Source organism: Arachis hypogaea, chromosome 5 (genome assembly GCF_003086295.3).
Source record: "Arachis hypogaea cultivar Tifrunner chromosome 5, arahy.Tifrunner.gnm2.J5K5, whole genome shotgun sequence".
NCBI lineage: Eukaryota > Viridiplantae > Streptophyta > Magnoliopsida > Fabales > Fabaceae > Arachis > Arachis hypogaea.
In genome coordinates this window covers 89,073,939-89,094,517 of record NC_092040.1, presented here as the reverse complement: position 1 = coordinate 89,094,517, position 20,579 = coordinate 89,073,939, and the positions used below count along the sequence as shown (strand labels likewise).

The following is a 20,579-nucleotide window of genomic DNA, read 5'->3' as shown; positions in this document are numbered from 1 at the left end:
TTTTCCCTCAACTAATGAAAGTGAGGTGTTACTTCTTTATGAACCCATTTTCCTTCCAAAATGAATGCATTTAATGAATAATGCATAATTATATTAATTTAGGAAAATATCTTTATTATAATTATATGAAATCAATATTTAATGCATTATTAAACTACTTACCAATTATTAATCGAAAATATTTTTAATTATTTTAATGAATAATGCATAATTATACTAATTTAAAAATATCTTTATTATAATTATATAAAATAATATTTAATAAATTATTAAACTAATTATCAATCAAAAATATTTTTAAATATTTTAATTATATTCATTTTAATTATATTGATACTTTTCTAATTCTTATTCATTATCGAATGATTTTATTAGTGGCAAGTTGTTATCTTAATGGTAACCCATTTATATTGATAATAACAATAATAATTTTATTGGAATAAATATCAAATTCTATTCCTAATATAAAAATATAAAATTTAATTCCTTCCATTTTTATTTTATCACTATAAAAGACCATGTATGCTAGAAGAAAATATCATTTGTTTACCAGTTACTCTTTTATTGGATAGCTTTTACAACAATTCTCTTTCTTCATATGAAGCGTCGTTGTAAGAAGGCAACTATCGTGGACACAAACTACCACACTCTCCAACTCCTGTGCTCATCATTCGGAGCTATATATGCTATGTTATCCATGAAGTATTTATAACCTATAGTGTTATCATGTATGCATAAATAAAAATTATTTCGTATTTAAATTTAAGTCATTTACCTGTTTGTGGTATATTGTAGTGTGAAATTACTTTCAATTTGTGTTGTGTAATGATATTATGCTCTAATATAAGCTTTTACTTTAGAACTGTATTATGATTTTATCTCATCATTTTTTCTTAGATATCAAGTTGACGTATTTTTATTTATTATTATTGTTCTTGCTGAGTTTGGCCGGTGTATAGCTCGTCCGTCGATGAATGTCTTCAAGCTTCTCGTCGGGATGAGTTATACGTCGGCAAGGAGAGAACAAGGGGTGGGTACCTGCAAAAGACACTTCGACGCTCAAGTCAGTAAGTGTTTAAGAGGTATATAATAATTCTATGAATATAGAATGTAAGACATGAAATGAAAGTTATCATGTGTTATGTTGTGTTTATAATAATTCTATGAATATAGAATGTATTCTGTATTCTGTATTATTGAGATTAGATATAGAAGGTTCTTTTTATAGGCATAAAATTGATGAATAGAATTGATGTTATGACTGTTTGGTCATTAAGATAGAAATAATGATCATTAAGTCGGTAATGAACGTGTCAGTTACAAGCAAAAGAATGAATGATAGTTAACGCTGAGTTATAACTCATAATGCATAATAAAGACTGAGTTATAAGGTGACAGATCACAGCCCCGAAGCTTTGTCCGCCGATCATATGATCCAGGCTAAGCTTAGAAAATAAAATGAGTTATAACTCGGTTAAAAGATGAGTGAATAATGATATGGTGAGCCCCAAGCTTAGTTGGATTATTATATCGACACTTATTCAAAAAATAATTGAGTGATAAGAGTGATTCAATCAAGATAGTCGTGTGGGGGATACTTTTCCGCTTAAGAACAATTTGCATTTGATTGTATGTGAACTGAAAAGTTCATAAATAAATATCCATTGACGGAATTGATTGTATGATCCGAGGATATAATGGTTAATTGTCTTGAGAATTTTTCCGGCCCACAACAGCTTATTGATGAATTTCTCGCTCAAAGCAATTAGTTATTTGAATATTTATAATTTATAGCGAAGGTCTGACATAAATAAGATAAATTGAGAAAATGAATATGTACAAAATCGCAACATATATTGAATAATATATATTATAAAAGTAAAAGAGTTCAAAGTAAAAAAATATACCTTGAAAGTTGATAATTGTAGAGAAGAAGACGACATATATGAATGTCATACATGCCAAATGTGAATATCTGAATTTTGTTTTGTAGGACATGCTTTAATTTGATAATAAAGCAATAAGATTACAGTTATTGAATTATACATTTAGTATAATGTTTTTAGCAGTTACAGTATGACGAAGGATATTCCTCGTGCAATAATAGTAAATTTTGAATGTTTGCATGTGTTTTTGTTTAACTTTTTGTATTAAACAAATAGTAATATAAAAGTTAATAGCATAAAGTGAATAGTGTAACAGTTATATACAATTGATATGCAATTAATTTTTTATGGAATCCAATTTTAAGATTTGAACTCATCATTACCGTCATTTAATTGTATAAATGAAATCATTAAGCAATAAGAATATAATACATAATGAAATAAAAATGCAGTTGACATAGTTGTTATATGTCATTATTGTATAGAATATATATTGAGGTTTGAATATAACTAATAAATTAATAAATATTAGTTACACAAAATATAAATGCAAAAGTATGTTGAATAAAATATATAATTTTACTTGTATAAATAGAGAACTTTGAAAAAGTAAGAAAAATTGATAGGTGAGTTTGTACTTGGATTGATTGAAAACCGGATTGATTGAAAACCGAATTTATTCTCGGATTGATTGAAAGTCGAGTTTGTTTTCAGATTGGTTCATTGATAGAGTATGAGATGTGAAATATTATGATACGTAAAAATGAAACAATTTGAATGTACAAAATATATACTTTATAAAAGTTACGATAGATTAAAATTTGATAAAAAGTATTAAATAAAATCTTAAACAAGATTGTTGAGATTGGTTCAAAAATTTGAATGTAAATCAAATTTTATGAACCTAAGGGGAGTGGAAATTATTTTACTCGTCCCCACAGACGGCGCCAATTGTTCTTGCTGAGTTTGGTCGGTGTATAGCTCGTCCGTCGATGAATGTCTTCAAGCTTCTAGTCGGGATGAGTTATACGTCAGCAAGGAGAGAACAAGGGGTGGGTACCTGCAAAAGACACTTCGACGCTCAAATCAGTAAGTGTTTAAGAGGTATATAATAATTCTATGAATATAGAATGTAAGACATGAAATGAAAGTTATCATGTGTTATGTTGTGTTTATAATAATTCTATGAATATAGAATGTATTTGTATTCTGTATTATTGAGATTAGACATAGAAGGTTCTTTTATAGGCATAAAATTGATGAATAGAATTGATGTTATGACCGTTTGGTCATTAAGATAGAAATAATGATCATTAAGTCGGTAATGAAGGTGTCAGTTACAAGGAAAAGAATGAATGATAGTTAACGCCGAGTTATAACTCATAATGCATAATAAAGACTGAGTTATAAGGTGACAGATCAATTATTATTGAAACAGATGTGATATAAAATTTACCAAAAAAAAACTCTTACACTCAATTTATTTTATTGAAGTCTTCTATCTTTTCTATTTCTTTTATTTTTTCTTATTCATTTTATTTTCTTTTAAATGTTAAATAATTTATTATAATTTATATCGATTAATTAATTATAGTTCACTATATCAGTTAGTTTAATTCATTAATTTATAATATGCATAATAAATAGATCATTTGTTGCTTATAACGTTAATTCTTCTAAAATCTAAATGTGAATAATTATATTTTTACTTTTGTTATGAACAAAACATTATTAATAATGAATAATAATTAACCCCTCATACTTTAAATCAAAGTGTTTGGATGAGTTTTATATTTATTAATATTAATTGTTGATTATTTTTTCGTAAATAAATTGTATTATAATTCTATGTTAGTTCATAACTGATTAACGATTAATATTCATGAAGCTATGTTACTCTAAATTTTATATTTTACAAATATTTTATTTAAATGTAATTTTTTAAACATAAAAATGTATTATTTTTAATAATATCATACTTTTACTTTTTTATTTTATTTTAAATGAATATTTTATCGAATACTAATTAAAGTCATCATTCCATTTGCTTTTACTAATCATTATTATCCAACTATTATATAAAATTAAAATCGTATTAATCTATCTACTTAATATACTAAAACTGGGTTTTCCCCCAACTAATGGAAGTGAGGTGTCGATTCCTCATGAATCCATTTTTCCGCCAAAATGAATGTGCTATTTTCTCTTCTAAGTTTATTTTATAAAAATATCTTTATTATAATTATACTATAATTAGCATTTAAGTAATAATGCATAATTATACTAATTTAGGAAACTATCTTTATTTTTAGAAAGTACTATTCTTATGTAATGAAAATACTATTTTCTCTTCTAAAATTATTTTAGAAAAATATCTTTATTATAATTATATTACAATTAGCATTTAATGAATAATGCATGATTATACTAATTTAAGAAAATATTTTTATTTTTAGAAAGTAAGCACTATTCTCTCTTCTAAAATTATTTTTAGAAAAATATCTTTATTATAATTATATTACTATTAGCATTTAATGAATAATGCATGATTATACTAATTTAGAAAAATATCTTTATTATAATTATATAAAATAATCTACTTAATATACTAAATTATATTTTCTCCCGACTAATGAAAGTAAGGTGTCAATTCCTCATAAATTTATTTTCTTTTCAAAATAAAAGTGCTATTCTCGCTTTTAAATTTATTTTAAAAATATCTTTATTAGAATTATATTACAATCAGTATTAAATTTATAATGCATAATTATACTAATTTAAAAATATCTTAATTATAATTATATAAAAAATTAAACATAAATTTATAATTCTAATTACTATAAATATAATACTAACGTTCATAGTAGTAAATTGATATTGCAATAATTAATTTTTATAATTATTTTTATACTACTAAAGGTTATATATAGTGTTTCTTTGTGGTTAGTGAGTCTAAATATATGAATCAAAGCATTCTTTTTTTCTAATCTGTTATTCTTCTTTGATTGGACAATTGTTTCTAAAGAACTTTGTAGGTCAAATTCAACTCACATCCCCTCCACGTTTTCTATTTTGTTCGAAAATATTCAAAGTGAAGTATATAATGAGATTGAATTTTCTCAATTTAGGTTCAATTTTGAAAATCTGTGCATTCAAAGATTGGTACTATATTAAATTTTCTTTTCTTAAGCTTTTTGTATTAAAAATAATTTTATAATATATTGTGATTTTTTTTCGAACTACCGGCCTTCTGGTGCATTAATACAATGCCATTGAGAAGAACAAAAGTCAATTTAACTTGACAATTTAAAAAAAAGATAGTCTGAATTTGTACGGATTCTAAGTGTTCGATCTTATGATGTTATTTCAGTTGGTTGTTACGAGAATGACTCTAATCTATATGTATCTAAGGATTAGAGTAGATTAAATATTATTTAAATAATTTAGTTCTAATATTGGTAATTGATTAAATTAGTTTTATAGAAATTTAAATTGTTGTCTCAATTTATATATTATGACTATTTTTTTTGTATATGTTATTTTTAAACTTTTTAATATGATTTTTTTGTTTTGTTTTTTTTTGGATATATGTATCACTTTTTTTGTATTTCAGATTAGTAATGCAATTATTAAGAGAAATATAATTCATCAATAAATTAGAACGATTAAAAGTTTAATTGTATTGTGTGGACAAATAATTGATTAATTAAGATTAAGGTATGAAAAAGAAAAAAAGTCACAATACGTAGTTTTATTTTTTGCTAATATATAAAATACGTAAAAAAATTAAAATATCACCATTTAAAAAAATTGTTAATCATACATATAAAAAGAGATGAGAGAATATGCATGGATATAAAAAATAATCATATATATATATATATATATATTTCTTTTTAGTTTATTATTTTTCTATCACATGACATATTTATTATTATATTTTAAATTTAGAATTTTCATGATTTAACATTACACTGAAAGAATGACAAACAAAAAAAAAACAAAAAAAAACATGGAAACATTCCAAACATAATTATCAATAATATTTTTTTCTTTAATTTTCAGATATATTATTTATTTTATTTATTTAGAGTAATAGCTAAATTTATTATAACAATAGTAAAATTATCTTTAAACTATTAGTATTATTAGTAAATTCTAAAAATTATTGACATATTATTAGTATATATAATAAGCAATAATAAATTTTTTTTCATGTTTATCATTTAAAAAATTTATAATTTTCACATAGTCATTATTCTATTCTTTTTTTCATACCTAATGACTATTGACTACGATCATATCAATAGTATCACCTATAATAGATTATACGAAGAGAAAGTATGAAAAATAAAGATAAGAATTATAACGCTATAGAAAGTCCCATTCAAGTTTGACAAGAGCAAGACAGTTTACATAGAAATAATTCTAATAGATGACCAAATTAGTTGATTCATTTACTAAATTTTTTTAAATAATGCTAAGTTCAATTTATAAATAGAGTTTAATTTTGATGCACTAATAGTGTAAAGCATTTTACACTGTCGTGCAATCACATCCGTTTTTTTGGATGACTATTCACGCAGTCAATGTGAAAGGTATTTATTTTTATTGATGTGTCATTACGTAATTAGATGCACGTGTAAAATTATTTACACTGTCAGTACATCAAAATTAAATTCTTATAAATATTTGTAGTTCATATTTTAAGTTAATTTTATAAATACACCATTTCACAAGTCAAAGACAATTCCTTTTAATAGTTTTGTAAAGGTTTAATTACTCTGTTGGTCCCTATAGTTTCGCGAAATTTTCAATTAGATCCCTATACTTTTTTTTTTTTAATTGAGTCCTTGCACCAATTTTTTTTATTAGGTCCCTACATTTTTTTCCTTTTATTTAGGTCTCTATACCATTTTTTTTAAGTTGGGTCCCTATAAAATTAAGCCAATTACTACTAAAAGAGACTTAATTGAAAAAAATTAGTGCAGGGACCCAATTAAAAAGAAAAGAAATATAGGGATCTAATTAAAAATTTTACAAAACTATAGGGACCAACAGAGTAATTAAACCTTTTGTAAATGTTAATAACTTTTACATTTAATTTATTTTGCAGTACGATAAAATTTATTGTTCAATCAAGAATTATTTGACAAAAATATTTGAGAATGAATTGGTAGAAAGGAAGGTCTATGTCTTCTCAAATTTTGAGATTGAGAAATCAAGCGGAATATATCTTCTGACTGTACACACGTGCAAAATATGTTTCAACATGGAGTTACGTATAGTAGATACAGTCGATGATCGTAAAATTTCGGATAATCATTTTAATTTGCTTGCCCATGCTGATATATTAAAACAAACAAATGAATGATTCTACTTATTTGGTATGTAATTAATTTATATTAACCCACACAAAATTATTTTCCTTTTGATTTTAGGTTTTGCGAAAAAATTGTATAATAGCATCATTTTATCGATAACAAAAATTTTAACAGTTTATTTATGAAAATATTTGAAATTATATTGTGAATTTTTTAAAGGTATATCCATTTATTAATATATTATTGTTAGTTTTATCATCTAACATAAAATAAATCAGTAAATTCTCTTTATTTTATACACGTACGAAGTTATAATTTCTTATATTATTCACTCATTTGTCCTTAATTTGGTACTTTTAATTCAATTTTTTGTTCAATTAAATGTTATTGAATTCTTGACTAGGAAAAAAAATTTATATCATGGTCAAAAATAGAGAGAAGTGATCAGTACATTGTGATTGATCTTCATGATCTGCAGTATGTAAAATTTTAATATAAATATTTCTTTTAATTATAATTATGTGTTGTGGTGCAAATTTTTTTTCTTTATGTATTACTACTTACTCTCTGAATTCTCACTTTTATTCAAAAATGACAAAAAAATAAGATGTGCACTATGAGATCAATTTACAATCCAATTACTTGATTATCTATGTGATCACCAAGCAACCGAATACATAATTTATTCTCTAATTTATAAAATTTAACAAAGACATTGGTAAACATATTGGTTTCGTATTTATTTATATATTTTATTATTCATGTTATATTTGTAATTATATTATATCTATTTTTATCAATATATTTTTTTTAAAATACTGTTAGTGTTAGCACATGGCGTATTGAATAAATTAAATGATAGAAATAGGTAACTATTTTTTTCGGTCAAAATTCAGTAAAATACTGTAATTTAGACTTGTAATATTAATATATTAATAGTAAAGTGAAAAAAAATGTAATATTATATCAAAGAAATTTTTTAAATCATAATTGTAATTTATGATTGAAATCATAATTTAAATATTTTAAACGGGATAATTTTATTTAAAGAACTCATAATTTAAACATAATTTTTATACATTTAATAGCTACATTCGAGTTAATACATTTAATATTATATTTAAAAAAATACAAACAGTACACATTATTATATTATTTATTTATTAAATAAATTATTACAATTCAAATTAATTTTAATAGAATAATTTAAAATTATAATTATAATTTTATCACGTGTATGGCACGAATTATTACATTTATATATATATATATATATATATATATATATATATATTATATATATATATAATATATATATATATATATATAAACTACTTGTTTTAAATTCGGCAATGCTGCTTATATATATAGATACATTCATATACATACTTTAGTTTTTGAAACTCACTAAGTAGAGTAGAAAGAAAATAAAGAAAGAGAGACCGTGGGAGAAAGAGAGAGAAATCGTAAAAATTTCCGAGCTTTTGACTTTAATTTTTTGAGAAAGCTCTGATTTTTTGAGGTCTATAATTTCAATAAAAAATTTAATTTAATAAAAATGTTCGTATTCTCTTTTTTTATATGTTGGCATTATTTTTGTTCAGTAAAAATTGATGATGGTGTAGCCTTTCTTTTTTTTAAGTTTGGCCAAATAGAATTTTAGGAGATATAGACGATTTTTGACATTTTCTTCTTCAACAGTTTGGTCGAAAAACTTCTCCGAAATTTCTGTTGTTATGATTTCTTTACGGAGGTAGGATTTAGTAATTTTATAATAATTAAATGTGAATTTGATAAGTGAATGTTGGTTTGATTGATTATTGTTTGAGTTTGAATGAGTTTATGTTGAATTAATATTGTTGCTTGTGATTTATTGATTTGGTTATGAGGAGCAGCTCAGCTGTAGTTATTTTAATGGTTTTAGGACTATTGTGGTATGGTATTTTGAGAAAATTGATGAGATTGGTGGTTGAAAGATTAAACTAAAAATCGTGAAAACTCGGTAATCGAAAAATTTGAGAGTAGATTAAAGCATAAGTAATATTTTGAAAGAAAAAAGCTAAGGGTTTCGGTTTTGGTATAAAAGAAAGATTAGTAATTACAATTTATTTTTGAAGGGTAATATTGTATTTGTATATAAAAATCGAGGTATAATTTATAATTGTATAAGTTTTGAGGTATTTTAGGTAATAAATAAAGTACAGAAATAAAATAAATATTTTATAAAAGTACAAGGTTATTTTTATAAATATGAAAATAAGTGAGAATTTCAAATATTAAAGTTAAAAATAGAATAAAAGGGTCGTAGTTTAAAAAGTAATTGCTAAAAGTTTAAAATAAGGTTTTATAAACTAAATTTTAAAAAAAGATTATAAATATTATTTTAAATACATTTTTAAAATTATTCATTTATATTAAAATAAATTATTATTATTTACATTCTAATATTTTAAAATAGTCAATTATGTTTCATATTTTAAAAAATACGACTCTTAGTGTTAGAAAATAATAAATTATATCACACGAATCAATTTTGGATATTTGAAGTATTAATGAAAACAAATCGGATAATGTTCCATTATTCAAATGGCAGTGCATTCGAAAAGTCCCTTTACTATGAAACTCGATGATTTGAGATTCTACCAATAACGACTTTTTTACTGAAATCTTAAACATGTATACTTCCATGATTTCACACACTGGTGGCCATGGGAACACCTTCACTTACCCTTTGCTCCTAAAAGCCTGTGCCAACCCTGGTTCCATTATTCATGGGACTATGATTCATGGCCATATATATTCTGAGACTTGGCTTCCAAGATGACTTAGTTATTGAGCAGCTAGCTAGCACCTGCTTTTATTTAATTTGTTTGTTGTATTTGTAACTTAAAAATCTTTATATTATTTTCAGTTTTCTTCTTTTTTTGTATGTGCTATTTTTAGAAATAAAAGTATAATAAGGATATCCCTTATTTTTCGGTGAAAATTTTAGATGAGTGCTTAGTTTGTTATTACATGTTCAAGAAGGAATTTAATGCTAATTTTTTTATTTTAGATTTTAATTCGAACATACAATTTTACATAAAAAAATGTTTTTAAAATAAGCACAACTAACTCTATATGCATGCCAATAAGTAATAGCTCAAATGACATAATCTCTTCATACTCAATTAAGAGATTGTAAGTTTGAGTCTCCTTTTTTTGGTAAAAAAAAAAAACTAACTCTATATGCATTAAATATGCTACTCTTATGATTAATTGGATTTCATAATATAAATGAAACTAAAAAGAAGCTATAAAAGAAGAGTGTTGAGAAATTTTAATAAATATAGAAAATATTATAATATAAATAAATATTTTTTAATATAGAACATTTTAAAATGAAAAATGCAACACTTTATTTTTTTAAACTAAATATAAAACATATAAATACATAAAAATATAAATCTTTTTTATTCATTAAGACTAATTATTATGTTGTAAATTTTATTATAATAAAAATTCATATTAAAATGTTATTTTTAATTACAATATATTAAATATAAAATAATTAAATAATATTATTTTAAATTACTTGACAAATACAATTCTAAATATTGAATAGTAAAAAAATTTGGGTAATGCATGCTCATAAATTATATTATGGTAGTTAACTATTTAATTTTATTCATATATCATCAATTTAATTAGTTATATATGACAAAAGTTATACTATGAAATATATTTATTTATTATAAATTTCTTTTTATGCTCGTATAAAACACAAATCTATACACTAGTATTTAAAAAAAAGAGATAATTTCTAATCAATTAACACGTAATTTATCTTCTATGAGATATCAATTTTTTTATTTAGTCACTAATTAACTACATTATTAATTTGGATTTTTTAAATTTAACCAAAAAAGAGATAATTTCTAATCAATTAACACGTAATTTATCTTCTATGAAATATATATATTTTTTAACAGCATAATTCGAATTATTATTCGAAGTAAAATTTGACTAATTCGAACCAAATAGGTTCGAATTACTTGCTGAAGCGTCCAAACGTGTAATTCGAACACATCTAGTTTGAATTACTCTCAATCCTAGTTCGAACCAACTAGGTTCGAATTACATGCATCATTTGTTCCATCAATATTCGAGCTACCTTGGTTCGAATTATATGTTTTTGTAGTTCGAACCAACCTGATTCGAATTATATAGTAATGTACTTTGGCTCATTCGTGAAACAATTTTCAGTTTGACGGATTTATGTAATTTCTCAGCTCCCTTGGCTTATTTACGTTTTTTACCCTATTTTTTAAAATATGACTCTTGGTGTTAGAAAATAATAAATTTTGGATATCTGAAAATATGCTATAAAAGGAGCTATAAATATGCTACTCTTATGATTCATTGGATTTCATAATAGGATCTCGCTAGGGAGACAATGGACTATTTGTACAATGTGTACAATGGGTTATTGAGTTATAAAATGAACATTTCCTATACTATCTAGAATAACCATCCTTTTGGATCTAGCGTTCTAATACCATGTCATGATACCACTCATCCCAAAAATTTCAGCTGATGGAAAAATGTAATACTAATGATTATATCTCTAATATTCCATAAACCTCCATTGTACACATTGTATAAGTATTTCATTGGCTCCTCATACTTTCCCTTTCATAATATAAATGAAAATAAAAAAAAGCTATAAAAAAGAGTGTTGAGGAATTTTAATAAATATAGAAAATATTAGAATATAAATAAATATTTTTTAATATAGAACACTTTAAAATAAAAAATGCAACATTTTATTTTTTTTAAAATAAATATAAAACATATAAATACATAAAAATATAAATCTTTTCTATTCATTAAGACTAATTATTATGTTGTAAATTTTATTATTGTAAAAATTCATATTAAAATGTTATTTTCAATTACAATATATTAAATATAAAATAATTAAATATTATTTTAAATTACTTGACAAATACCATTCTAAATATTGAATAGTAAAAAAATTTGGGTAATATGCATGCTCATAAATTATATTATGGTAGTTAACTATTAATTTTATTCATATATCATCAATTTAATCAGTTATATATGACAAAAAGTTATACTATGCAATATATTTGTTTGTTATGAATTTCTTTTCATGCTCGTATAAAACACAGATCTATACATTAGTATTAAAAAAATAATTTTTAACCAATTAACACATAATTTATTCTTTATGACATGTCAATTTTTTATTTAGTCACTAATTAATTACACTATTAATTTGGATTTTCAAATTTAACCAAAGTTCGTTGATATTTAGGAATACTTTATACTTAAGTTATTCTTTAAATGTATGCCCATATTGTATAATTAAGTTTATTTTTTAAAACTTTTTTTTACCTTTTTTTTTTCAAAGTTAGGAATGAGATTCAAATAATCCGAGATTTTTAGGTGAGGAGGGAAGACTATGCCATTAGAATTATAGTTCAAATGGCATAGTCTTCTCTCTTCTTTGCCTTCCTTGCCCGTCTACTTTCTTCATGTTTGATTCAATGCTTCTCTACATCTTTAAAAATTGGATAATCATATATCTTTCTACATCTAATTTTTTTAATTATTTTATCATTAAATTATTGTTAGAGTTGCAAGTGTGAGGAATATAAGAAATTAGTCTTAAAAAAATATGAATACGTGAAGAGTATATAAGATAAGAGACGTATTAACTTGACGTTTAAAGTTTTGAGTTGAATATAACATTTTCTCATATTGTATTCTCTCATTTTGATTCCTCTCTGAAATCTTCTGGTAGTAGCGCAAAATGATAAAAATTTACTTTTATATTTCTTTATTATTCAAAATGGTAAAACTATTAATGAATGCTAAATAAAACAAGTTTGAAATGATTTTTTATGATCTTTCTAACATTACTATTTTTTCAAATTATATCATTTTGAGTTAACTTCCAAAATTCTTTTTTTATTTTAGTTGCCAAACAACGTAGCACAAATAATGATAAATTGAGATCTCTTTTAAGATTCATTTACTTTACTATTTTGTACAGGCAAAATATTAATGACATAAATTTATTTTCAGCTCTAATTTTTTATTATATTTCTAATATTACTATTTTTTGAATCACATAATTTTGATTTAACCTCCAAATTTTTTTATTTTATTTGCCCAACAATATAGCACAAATAATAATAACTTTAGATCTATTTTAAGATTCATTTACTTTCCTATTTTGTACAGACAAAATATTAATGGCAAGTAATTATTTTTAACTTAGGTTGTTTATTTTTTAGAATTAATAGAATCTAGTATTATTTAACAATAAACTAAGCTTAATGAGTAATAATTATACATTTATGTCTGTAATTGCAAATCAAGGGCTCACAATTTAGATCGGTTTTCCTTTTATTCTATTTAGATTTGTGATATATATTCCTAATCAATTAATTTGATTGGTTTGATATTTAGTCCTATATATAGGAGATCTTGATTAGGAAAGAAACAAATAGAGCGACAAAAATGTAATACCATTAAAATTTTTCTAAACTTATATGTTGGAATCTAATTTATTTTTCATTATATTTTACAAGGCACACAACAAACGCAAAACTCTATTCTCTATTGTTCTATCTTCATCTTTAGCGCAAATGGCAACTCATAGCGATCAGATTCCTAAGGATCTTGTATTGGAAATTCTAGCAAAATTACCTGTTAAGTCTTTGAAGCGATTTAGTTGCGTGCATAAGTCTTGGCTAAATTTACTTGAAAATTATAATTTTCAGAGCATGTACTACGAGAATTTAAAATCTAAAACTACTTACTCATCGTCTCTCCTTCTATGGAGATATTTTTGTGACGAAAGAAGTGATGGAGACGTCTATGAAAATGATGTGCATTTGCTTTTTGGAGAAAGGTACGAAAACATAGTTACGTTAGTTTTGCCAAGTCTGTTTGAAGACAATGGTTTTTATAAAATTTTTGACTGTGTTAATGGTATCATATGTCACTATGAAGAAGAAGGTCTTGACGTAAAAATAGGACTTTGGAACCCTAAAATCGACCAGCGTAAAATTATTCCTCCGGGTATTACTGATGATGAGCCCGGCTTTGATCGGCGAGTAAGTATTCATGGATTTGGTTATGATAATGTGAATGATGATTATAAAGTGATTCAATGTGTATATTATATTCATGGTCACACTTTTATAGAAGAGCCTATTCTAACAATTTGGCAAATTTATAGTCTAAAAAGTAATTGTTGGAAGAAACTTGATCTTGAAATGACTAAGAGGGAACATATAGATAATGCTTCTGTAGCGTACTTGAATGGAATATGCCACTGGTGGGGTAGTGAGTATGCCACTAATGGACTCGAAGAAGAACAAGTACTTGTGTCATTTAATCTCAGCACTGAAACGTTTCAAATCACATCAATTGTTTGGCTGCAAGAAAATGATGATAGCCCTATCAGAAGTTTGGTAGTGCTCAACAAGTCTGTTACTCTAATTTCCTCTTTTGCTAAGAATAATCGCATTGAAATATCTATTTTGGGTGAAGTTGGTGTGAAAGAATCTTGGGTGAAACTTTTTACACTTGAACCATTTCCATCAAAATTTTGTTATCCAATGAGAATGGGCGACAAATGTGATCTAATATTTTTTATCAGAAACCACAGCAGTGAATTGGCTTCCTTTGATGTCATTACGGGCAAAGTAATTCACAATATTAATATCAAAGCAAGCATGTTTGGTACATGGATTTATAAAGAAAGCATCTTCTCTTTCATTAAAGAAATTAATTGATTAGTAAATATACAAATTTAAATGTAAGATATATTTAAATGGGGTATAGAAAGAGTATGTAAACTTTCTAAGATGAAAATTAATTTTAATATTCATGTTGATAGTTGAAATTGATTTAATAAGTTGATTTGTATTACATTTTAATATTTTAAAATGGTCAATTATGTATCATATTTTAAAAAAGGGATAAGTACTGAATCATCCCTAAGGTCTAGGGTCAAAATTAAAATCGTCCCCGACCTTTTTTTGTTATTAAAATCATTCTCAACATTACAAAACGTTATAAAATTGTCCTTTTCCACTTTAATTTTATTTTTTTTACCATATTACCCTTTATTATTAATAAAAATAATTAAAAATAATATTAAAAAATAAAAACAAATCCCTCCCCCCAACCCCCCTCTGTAACTCCCTCACCCTCTCCCTCACTCACCCTCCCCCGTAAATCCCTCACCCCTCCCCCTCCCCCCTCCCCCCTCCTTCACTCCCTCACTCCTTCATTCCCTCACCCCACTCCCTCACTCACCCTCACCCCACTCCCGACTCTCTCACCCACTCACCCCGCCGGCGCTCTCTCCTCTCCATTTCGGGCTCGATAATGGTGGCAGTTTTGCGGCAGATCTTGGGGGAGGAAAGGGAAGCCGCACCGCTATACCACCGCACCGCTGCACCGCCTGTGATCGGCCATTGTTCCTCCTCCTCGCCCTCACCGCCCGCCGCCTTGCCACACCGCACCACCACTACCTTCTTCTTCTTCTTCTTCTTCTTCTTCTTCTCTCCTCGCCGCCGACACCGGTCTTCATTACCGCTGCCGCTGCCACTCTACTCCTCGGGGAAAGGGAACGCAAAGGGAGAAGAGGGGAGAGGGGGATTTCGGGAAGAAGAGGGTGGGAGTGGGGTGGGGTAGGGTTTTTTTTAATATTATTTTTATTTTTGTTTTAAGGATAAAATTGTCAAAGTATTATTTTTTTTTGTAAAAAAGGATGATTTTATAACGTTTTGTAACGTTGAGGATGATTTTAATAACAAAAAAAGGTTGGGGACAATTTTGATTTTCACCCTAGACCTTAGGGACGATTTCAGTACTTATCCCTTTAAAAAATAAGACTCTTGCTGTTAGAAAATAATAAATTTTAGATATATGAAGTTTAATGAAAACAAATGGGATAATTGTCCATTATTCAAATGGCAGTGCGTTCTGCATCACTTTGCAGTTTCAGAAAGCCCCTTTACCTATGAAACTTGATGATTCGAGATTCTACCAATAACGGCTTCTATACTGAAACCTTAAACATATACACTTCAATGGTTTCACACACTGGTGGGCATGGGAACACCTTCACTTACCCTTTGCTCCTAAAGGCCTGTGCTCACCTGGGTTCCATGATTCATAGGACTATGATTCATGGTCATATTCTGAGTCTTGGCTTCCAAAATGACTTATTTGTTGAAACTGCACTTGTTGGCATGTATGCTAAGTGCACTTATGTTGAGTGTGCACGCCACGTGTTTGATGGAATGGCGCACAGAAGCGTCGTATCCTGGAACTCCATGATTTCGGCTTATTCTCGTGGGTTTTTTATGGATGCGGCATTCATCCTCTTGAAAGATATGTGGGTTCTTGGCTTTGAGCCAAGTTTGCCCACATTTGTTTCAATTTTGTCAGGTTGTTCGGATTCAGATTCAGATTCCTTTAGCTTTTGGTGGCAAGGGATGTCGATACATTGTTGCTTGATTAAACTTGGACTTGTGTATTCTCAAGTTACTTTGGCCAATGCGTTAATGGGAATGTATGTTCACTTTAGCCAAATGGAGGAAGCGAGGAAGATTTTTTATTTGATGGATGAAAAATCAATAATTTATTGGACAACTATTATGGGAGGTTATGTGAAAGTTGGCCATGTTGCGGAAGCATATAATTTATTCAATCAAATGCAGCATCAAAGTACTGGCATAGATTTTATTGTATTTCTAATTCTTATATCTGGTTGTATACAAGTAGGAGATCTCTTATTAGCTTCATCAGTTCAAGCTTTTGTACTTAAATATGGATGCGATAAAGAGGAGTCCATTAAAAATTTGCTAATAACTAAGTATGCAAAATGCAGTGACCTTGCATCTGCTAGAAGGATATTTGATTTGATTATCAAAAAGAGTATTTTCTCATGGACATCAATGATTGCAGGAGATGCCTATTCGGATCACCCATTGGAGGCATTGCATTTGTTTAGAAGGCTTGTACGGACAGATTTTAGACCAGATGGACCAACCGTTGCTACTGTTATCAGCTTGTGCTGATATAGGATCAATTAGCATAGCACAAGAGATGGAAGATTATATTTCTCTAAATGGATTGGAATTCGATCTACAAGTCCAAACATCTCTCATACACTTGTACTCCAAGTGTGGAAGCATCAAGAAAGCTCAAGAAGTATTTGAAAAAGTGGCAGATAAAGATTTAACTGTTTGGTCTTCCATGATAAATAGCTATGCTATTCATGGGATGGGGAAAGAAGCGATTGACCTATTTCGCAAAATGACAACTACAGAAGGGATAATTCCAGATGCTATTGTTTACACCAGTGTTTTGCTGGCTTGTAGCCATGCAGGGTTAGTAGAAGATGGATTGAAGTACTTCATAAGTATGCAAAAAGATTTTGGAATAACTCCTAAGATAGAACATTGCACTTGCTTAGTAGATCTTCTTGGTCGAGTTAGCCGGCTTGACTTAGCATTAGATACGATTCAGGGGATGCCCTTGGAAGCACAAGTGCAAGCTTGGGCTCCCTTGCTCAGTGCTTGTAGGATCCATGGTAATGTTGAGCTTGGGGAGATTACTGCTGTCAAGTTACTAGAGCTTAGTCCTGGAAGCATTGGAAATTATGTATTGATGGCTAATTTGTACACCTCATTCGGCAAGTGGAAGGAGGCGCATGCAATGAGAAAATTGATAGATGGTAAAGGACTGGTTAAAGAATGTGGGTGGAGCCAGGTTGAGATCGGTGGTGGATTTCATACATTTGCAGCAGGAAATCCGTCACGTGTTCAGTTGGCCAATATCTATAAGATGCTAGAAGATCTAAATTTTACTCTTCAAGAAGGTAGATATGCAGGACAAGCTGTAACAATGAATAATGACCCGTAAAAAAGAACCACCTTTGAAGACATGAGGTTATATAACAAAAACTTTTGCTTCTGGTCATGTCAATTTGTAATCTTGCATTTATAAGATTATGCCAATTTCAAGTGATTCTTACCCTACTATAGGATTTGTCTCTATCTCCTAGCACAGATGTTATTTCATTTTCTCCAAATGAAGAGACCAAGGAAGCACTGATAATAGTACGAGACTTCACCATCAATAATAATGATGCTTCAGTGTTCTTGGATGCTCAACATTGTTGCATCATGAAAACCAGCTTAGATTATCTCTCCAGTTTGTCTGCTAATGATGGTTTATCAGGAGCAATGAGAGCATTGATATCTGAAACTGCAACTGTGTTTGCACATTGTAGTAGTAGCTACATTGAAGCAAATATGAAAATTGAGTCCACTGCTTCAGAACTGTCGAGAGCTGATAACTTAAAATCTGACCTTGAAAATAACAAGAATCAGTTCAATGATATGGTGGCGTCAGAAAAAGAGCTACGGCAAAAGTTGACACGTTTAGAGGAAATGAAAAAGGAGCTAGAAAAGCAAATCAGAACTACTAATGCTAACATCATGGCTTCTCGAAAAGAACTGAACACGACTCGAAAGAGAAAGAGAGGTGTTTATGTGGAAGGAAAAGCACTCAAAGCTCAAATAGATGTGAAGGAGAAAGTACCACGTTTGCAAATTAAACGATACTCGGTAATATAAGATTAAGTTTGATGCATTAGGTCCATTCGAATATTTGAAAAATCATTCAAAATGATTTCTAATTCATCATTGATTTCATTGTTTTTATAAGTATTTTAGAGTTTGACCATGATAGAAGTGTAAAGTTTGTATGTTATCATTATGATGATAACAATATATGGCTTTTAAAGTTGATAATAATTACAAAAATCAAATTGTGTTAATAGTGCGATAATATTTTATTGATAACTATATGAAAATATATATTTATAATTAAACCAATAAACTATATATATTCCTCACTACATATGTTAAACTTAAAATCTTTTTAATTGTATATAACTATTAAATTTTATTGAGAAGGAAAAAGTAAAAACTTTATACCATTTTAAAAACTAATTCAGCAATATTTAGCATTATAAACTTTAACTAATTGACTTGAGTGAAGTTGACTTATTTATAAGTAAAATTCTCAATATTTAATCCTAAAATTTAATGCTCCTAATTCATAACTAACCACATACCCAAACATCATTTTTATGGTCCTGACTTTTAACCTCCAAGAAATCTTCATCACTTACAACTGCAATGATTTAATTCATCATGTTCTATGTGATATTACTGCGTGTTAGGTATAATGTTTTCACATTTCGAGATCACTATTCCTTCAACCCCTTCCTCCTGCTTCTGTGGTACTAACATAATTCAAATTTACATCTTTATTTGAATTTTCTATTCCTTCAACCCCTTCCTCCTGCTCATTGCTCGCATTGTTTTTCAGAACCAAATCAATTACCTGTTTCAGTGTTGATTCTTTGTTTTTTATATAACAAAAGGGTGCTTTCATGTTTCTTAGAAAAAATAAATAAATAAGGAAAGCTTATTTTCTTTGTTAGAGTATTTGTTTTTCTTTTACTCTTATTTTATCATTGAAAAAAAAATTTTAAATTTTTTAAGAAATTTTGTAGAGCAAATATTAATATGCAAATAAAAAAGAATTTAGTCATATTAGAAGTCATTTTGTGATACTAATTTTATCTTAATTATAATTCACATTTAATATTTTACTAATATATCTTTTAAGTGTTAGGTGATATCATGAAAGAGATGACATAGAAAAGGATAAAAAAATAATTTACAAATTATTTTTATATTTTTTTTTTATAAAAACCATCTAATATTTTGGTTGTTCATTGAAGTTAGCTTCTAGCCTTTCACAAAGCATTATCCAAAAAAGAACTCGCTCATGGACCATTTAGACCCAGACTCATTTTTGAAAGATAAGTAAACGGTCAAATTAGGTAATTTCACAATCTTATTGATGTCACCTTAAAATAGATCCAAATTTAATTCAATTCCATTATAATAATAATTGATCCCTATTTTTCACACCAAATAATAATAATAATAATAAATAATAATAATAATAATTGAGTACAACAAGCATATTTATTTAGAGAATCAATAATTGATCTCTATATTTTTCATTCCATAATAATAATAATTGGATACAAGCATATTTATTTTTGAGAAATCAATAATTGATTTCTATTTTTCACACAACAACAACAACAACAACAACAACAACAACAACAACACAATAATAATAATAATAATAATAATAATAATAATAATAATAATAATAATAATTGATACAAATAAACTTCACTGGTATGTTAAATTCCTTGAGATTGCTATGATTACACAAATATTGA

The 20,579-nt window shown here is 26.8% G+C and overlaps 2 protein-coding genes across 2 annotated transcripts; both read left to right on the top strand.

The window, feature by feature from the left end:
* The first annotated feature begins 13,869 nt into the window (after nucleotides 1-13,869).
* On the top strand, nucleotides 13,870-15,024 carry LOC112803693 (F-box/kelch-repeat protein At3g06240-like). Its single transcript, XM_025847173.1, has one exon. It carries the CDS (start codon nucleotides 13,870-13,872, stop codon nucleotides 15,022-15,024), a length of 1,155 nt encoding a protein of 384 aa, XP_025702958.1.
* Nucleotides 15,025-16,269: 1,245 nt separating this feature from the next.
* On the top strand, nucleotides 16,270-17,322 carry LOC112803692 (pentatricopeptide repeat-containing protein At2g03380, mitochondrial-like). Its single transcript, XM_025847172.1, has one exon. It carries the CDS (start codon nucleotides 16,270-16,272, stop codon nucleotides 17,320-17,322), a length of 1,053 nt encoding a protein of 350 aa, XP_025702957.1.
* Nucleotides 17,323-20,579: the final 3,257 nt, after the last annotated feature.

Bases quoted from the DNA above. Each gene is read 5' to 3' on its own strand.
- LOC112803693 (XM_025847173.1), top strand. From the start codon at position 13,870: ATGGCAACTCATAGCGATCAGATTCCTAAGGATCTTGTATTGGAAATT.
- LOC112803692 (XM_025847172.1), top strand. From the start codon at position 16,270: ATGATTCGAGATTCTACCAATAACGGCTTCTATACTGAAACCTTAAAC.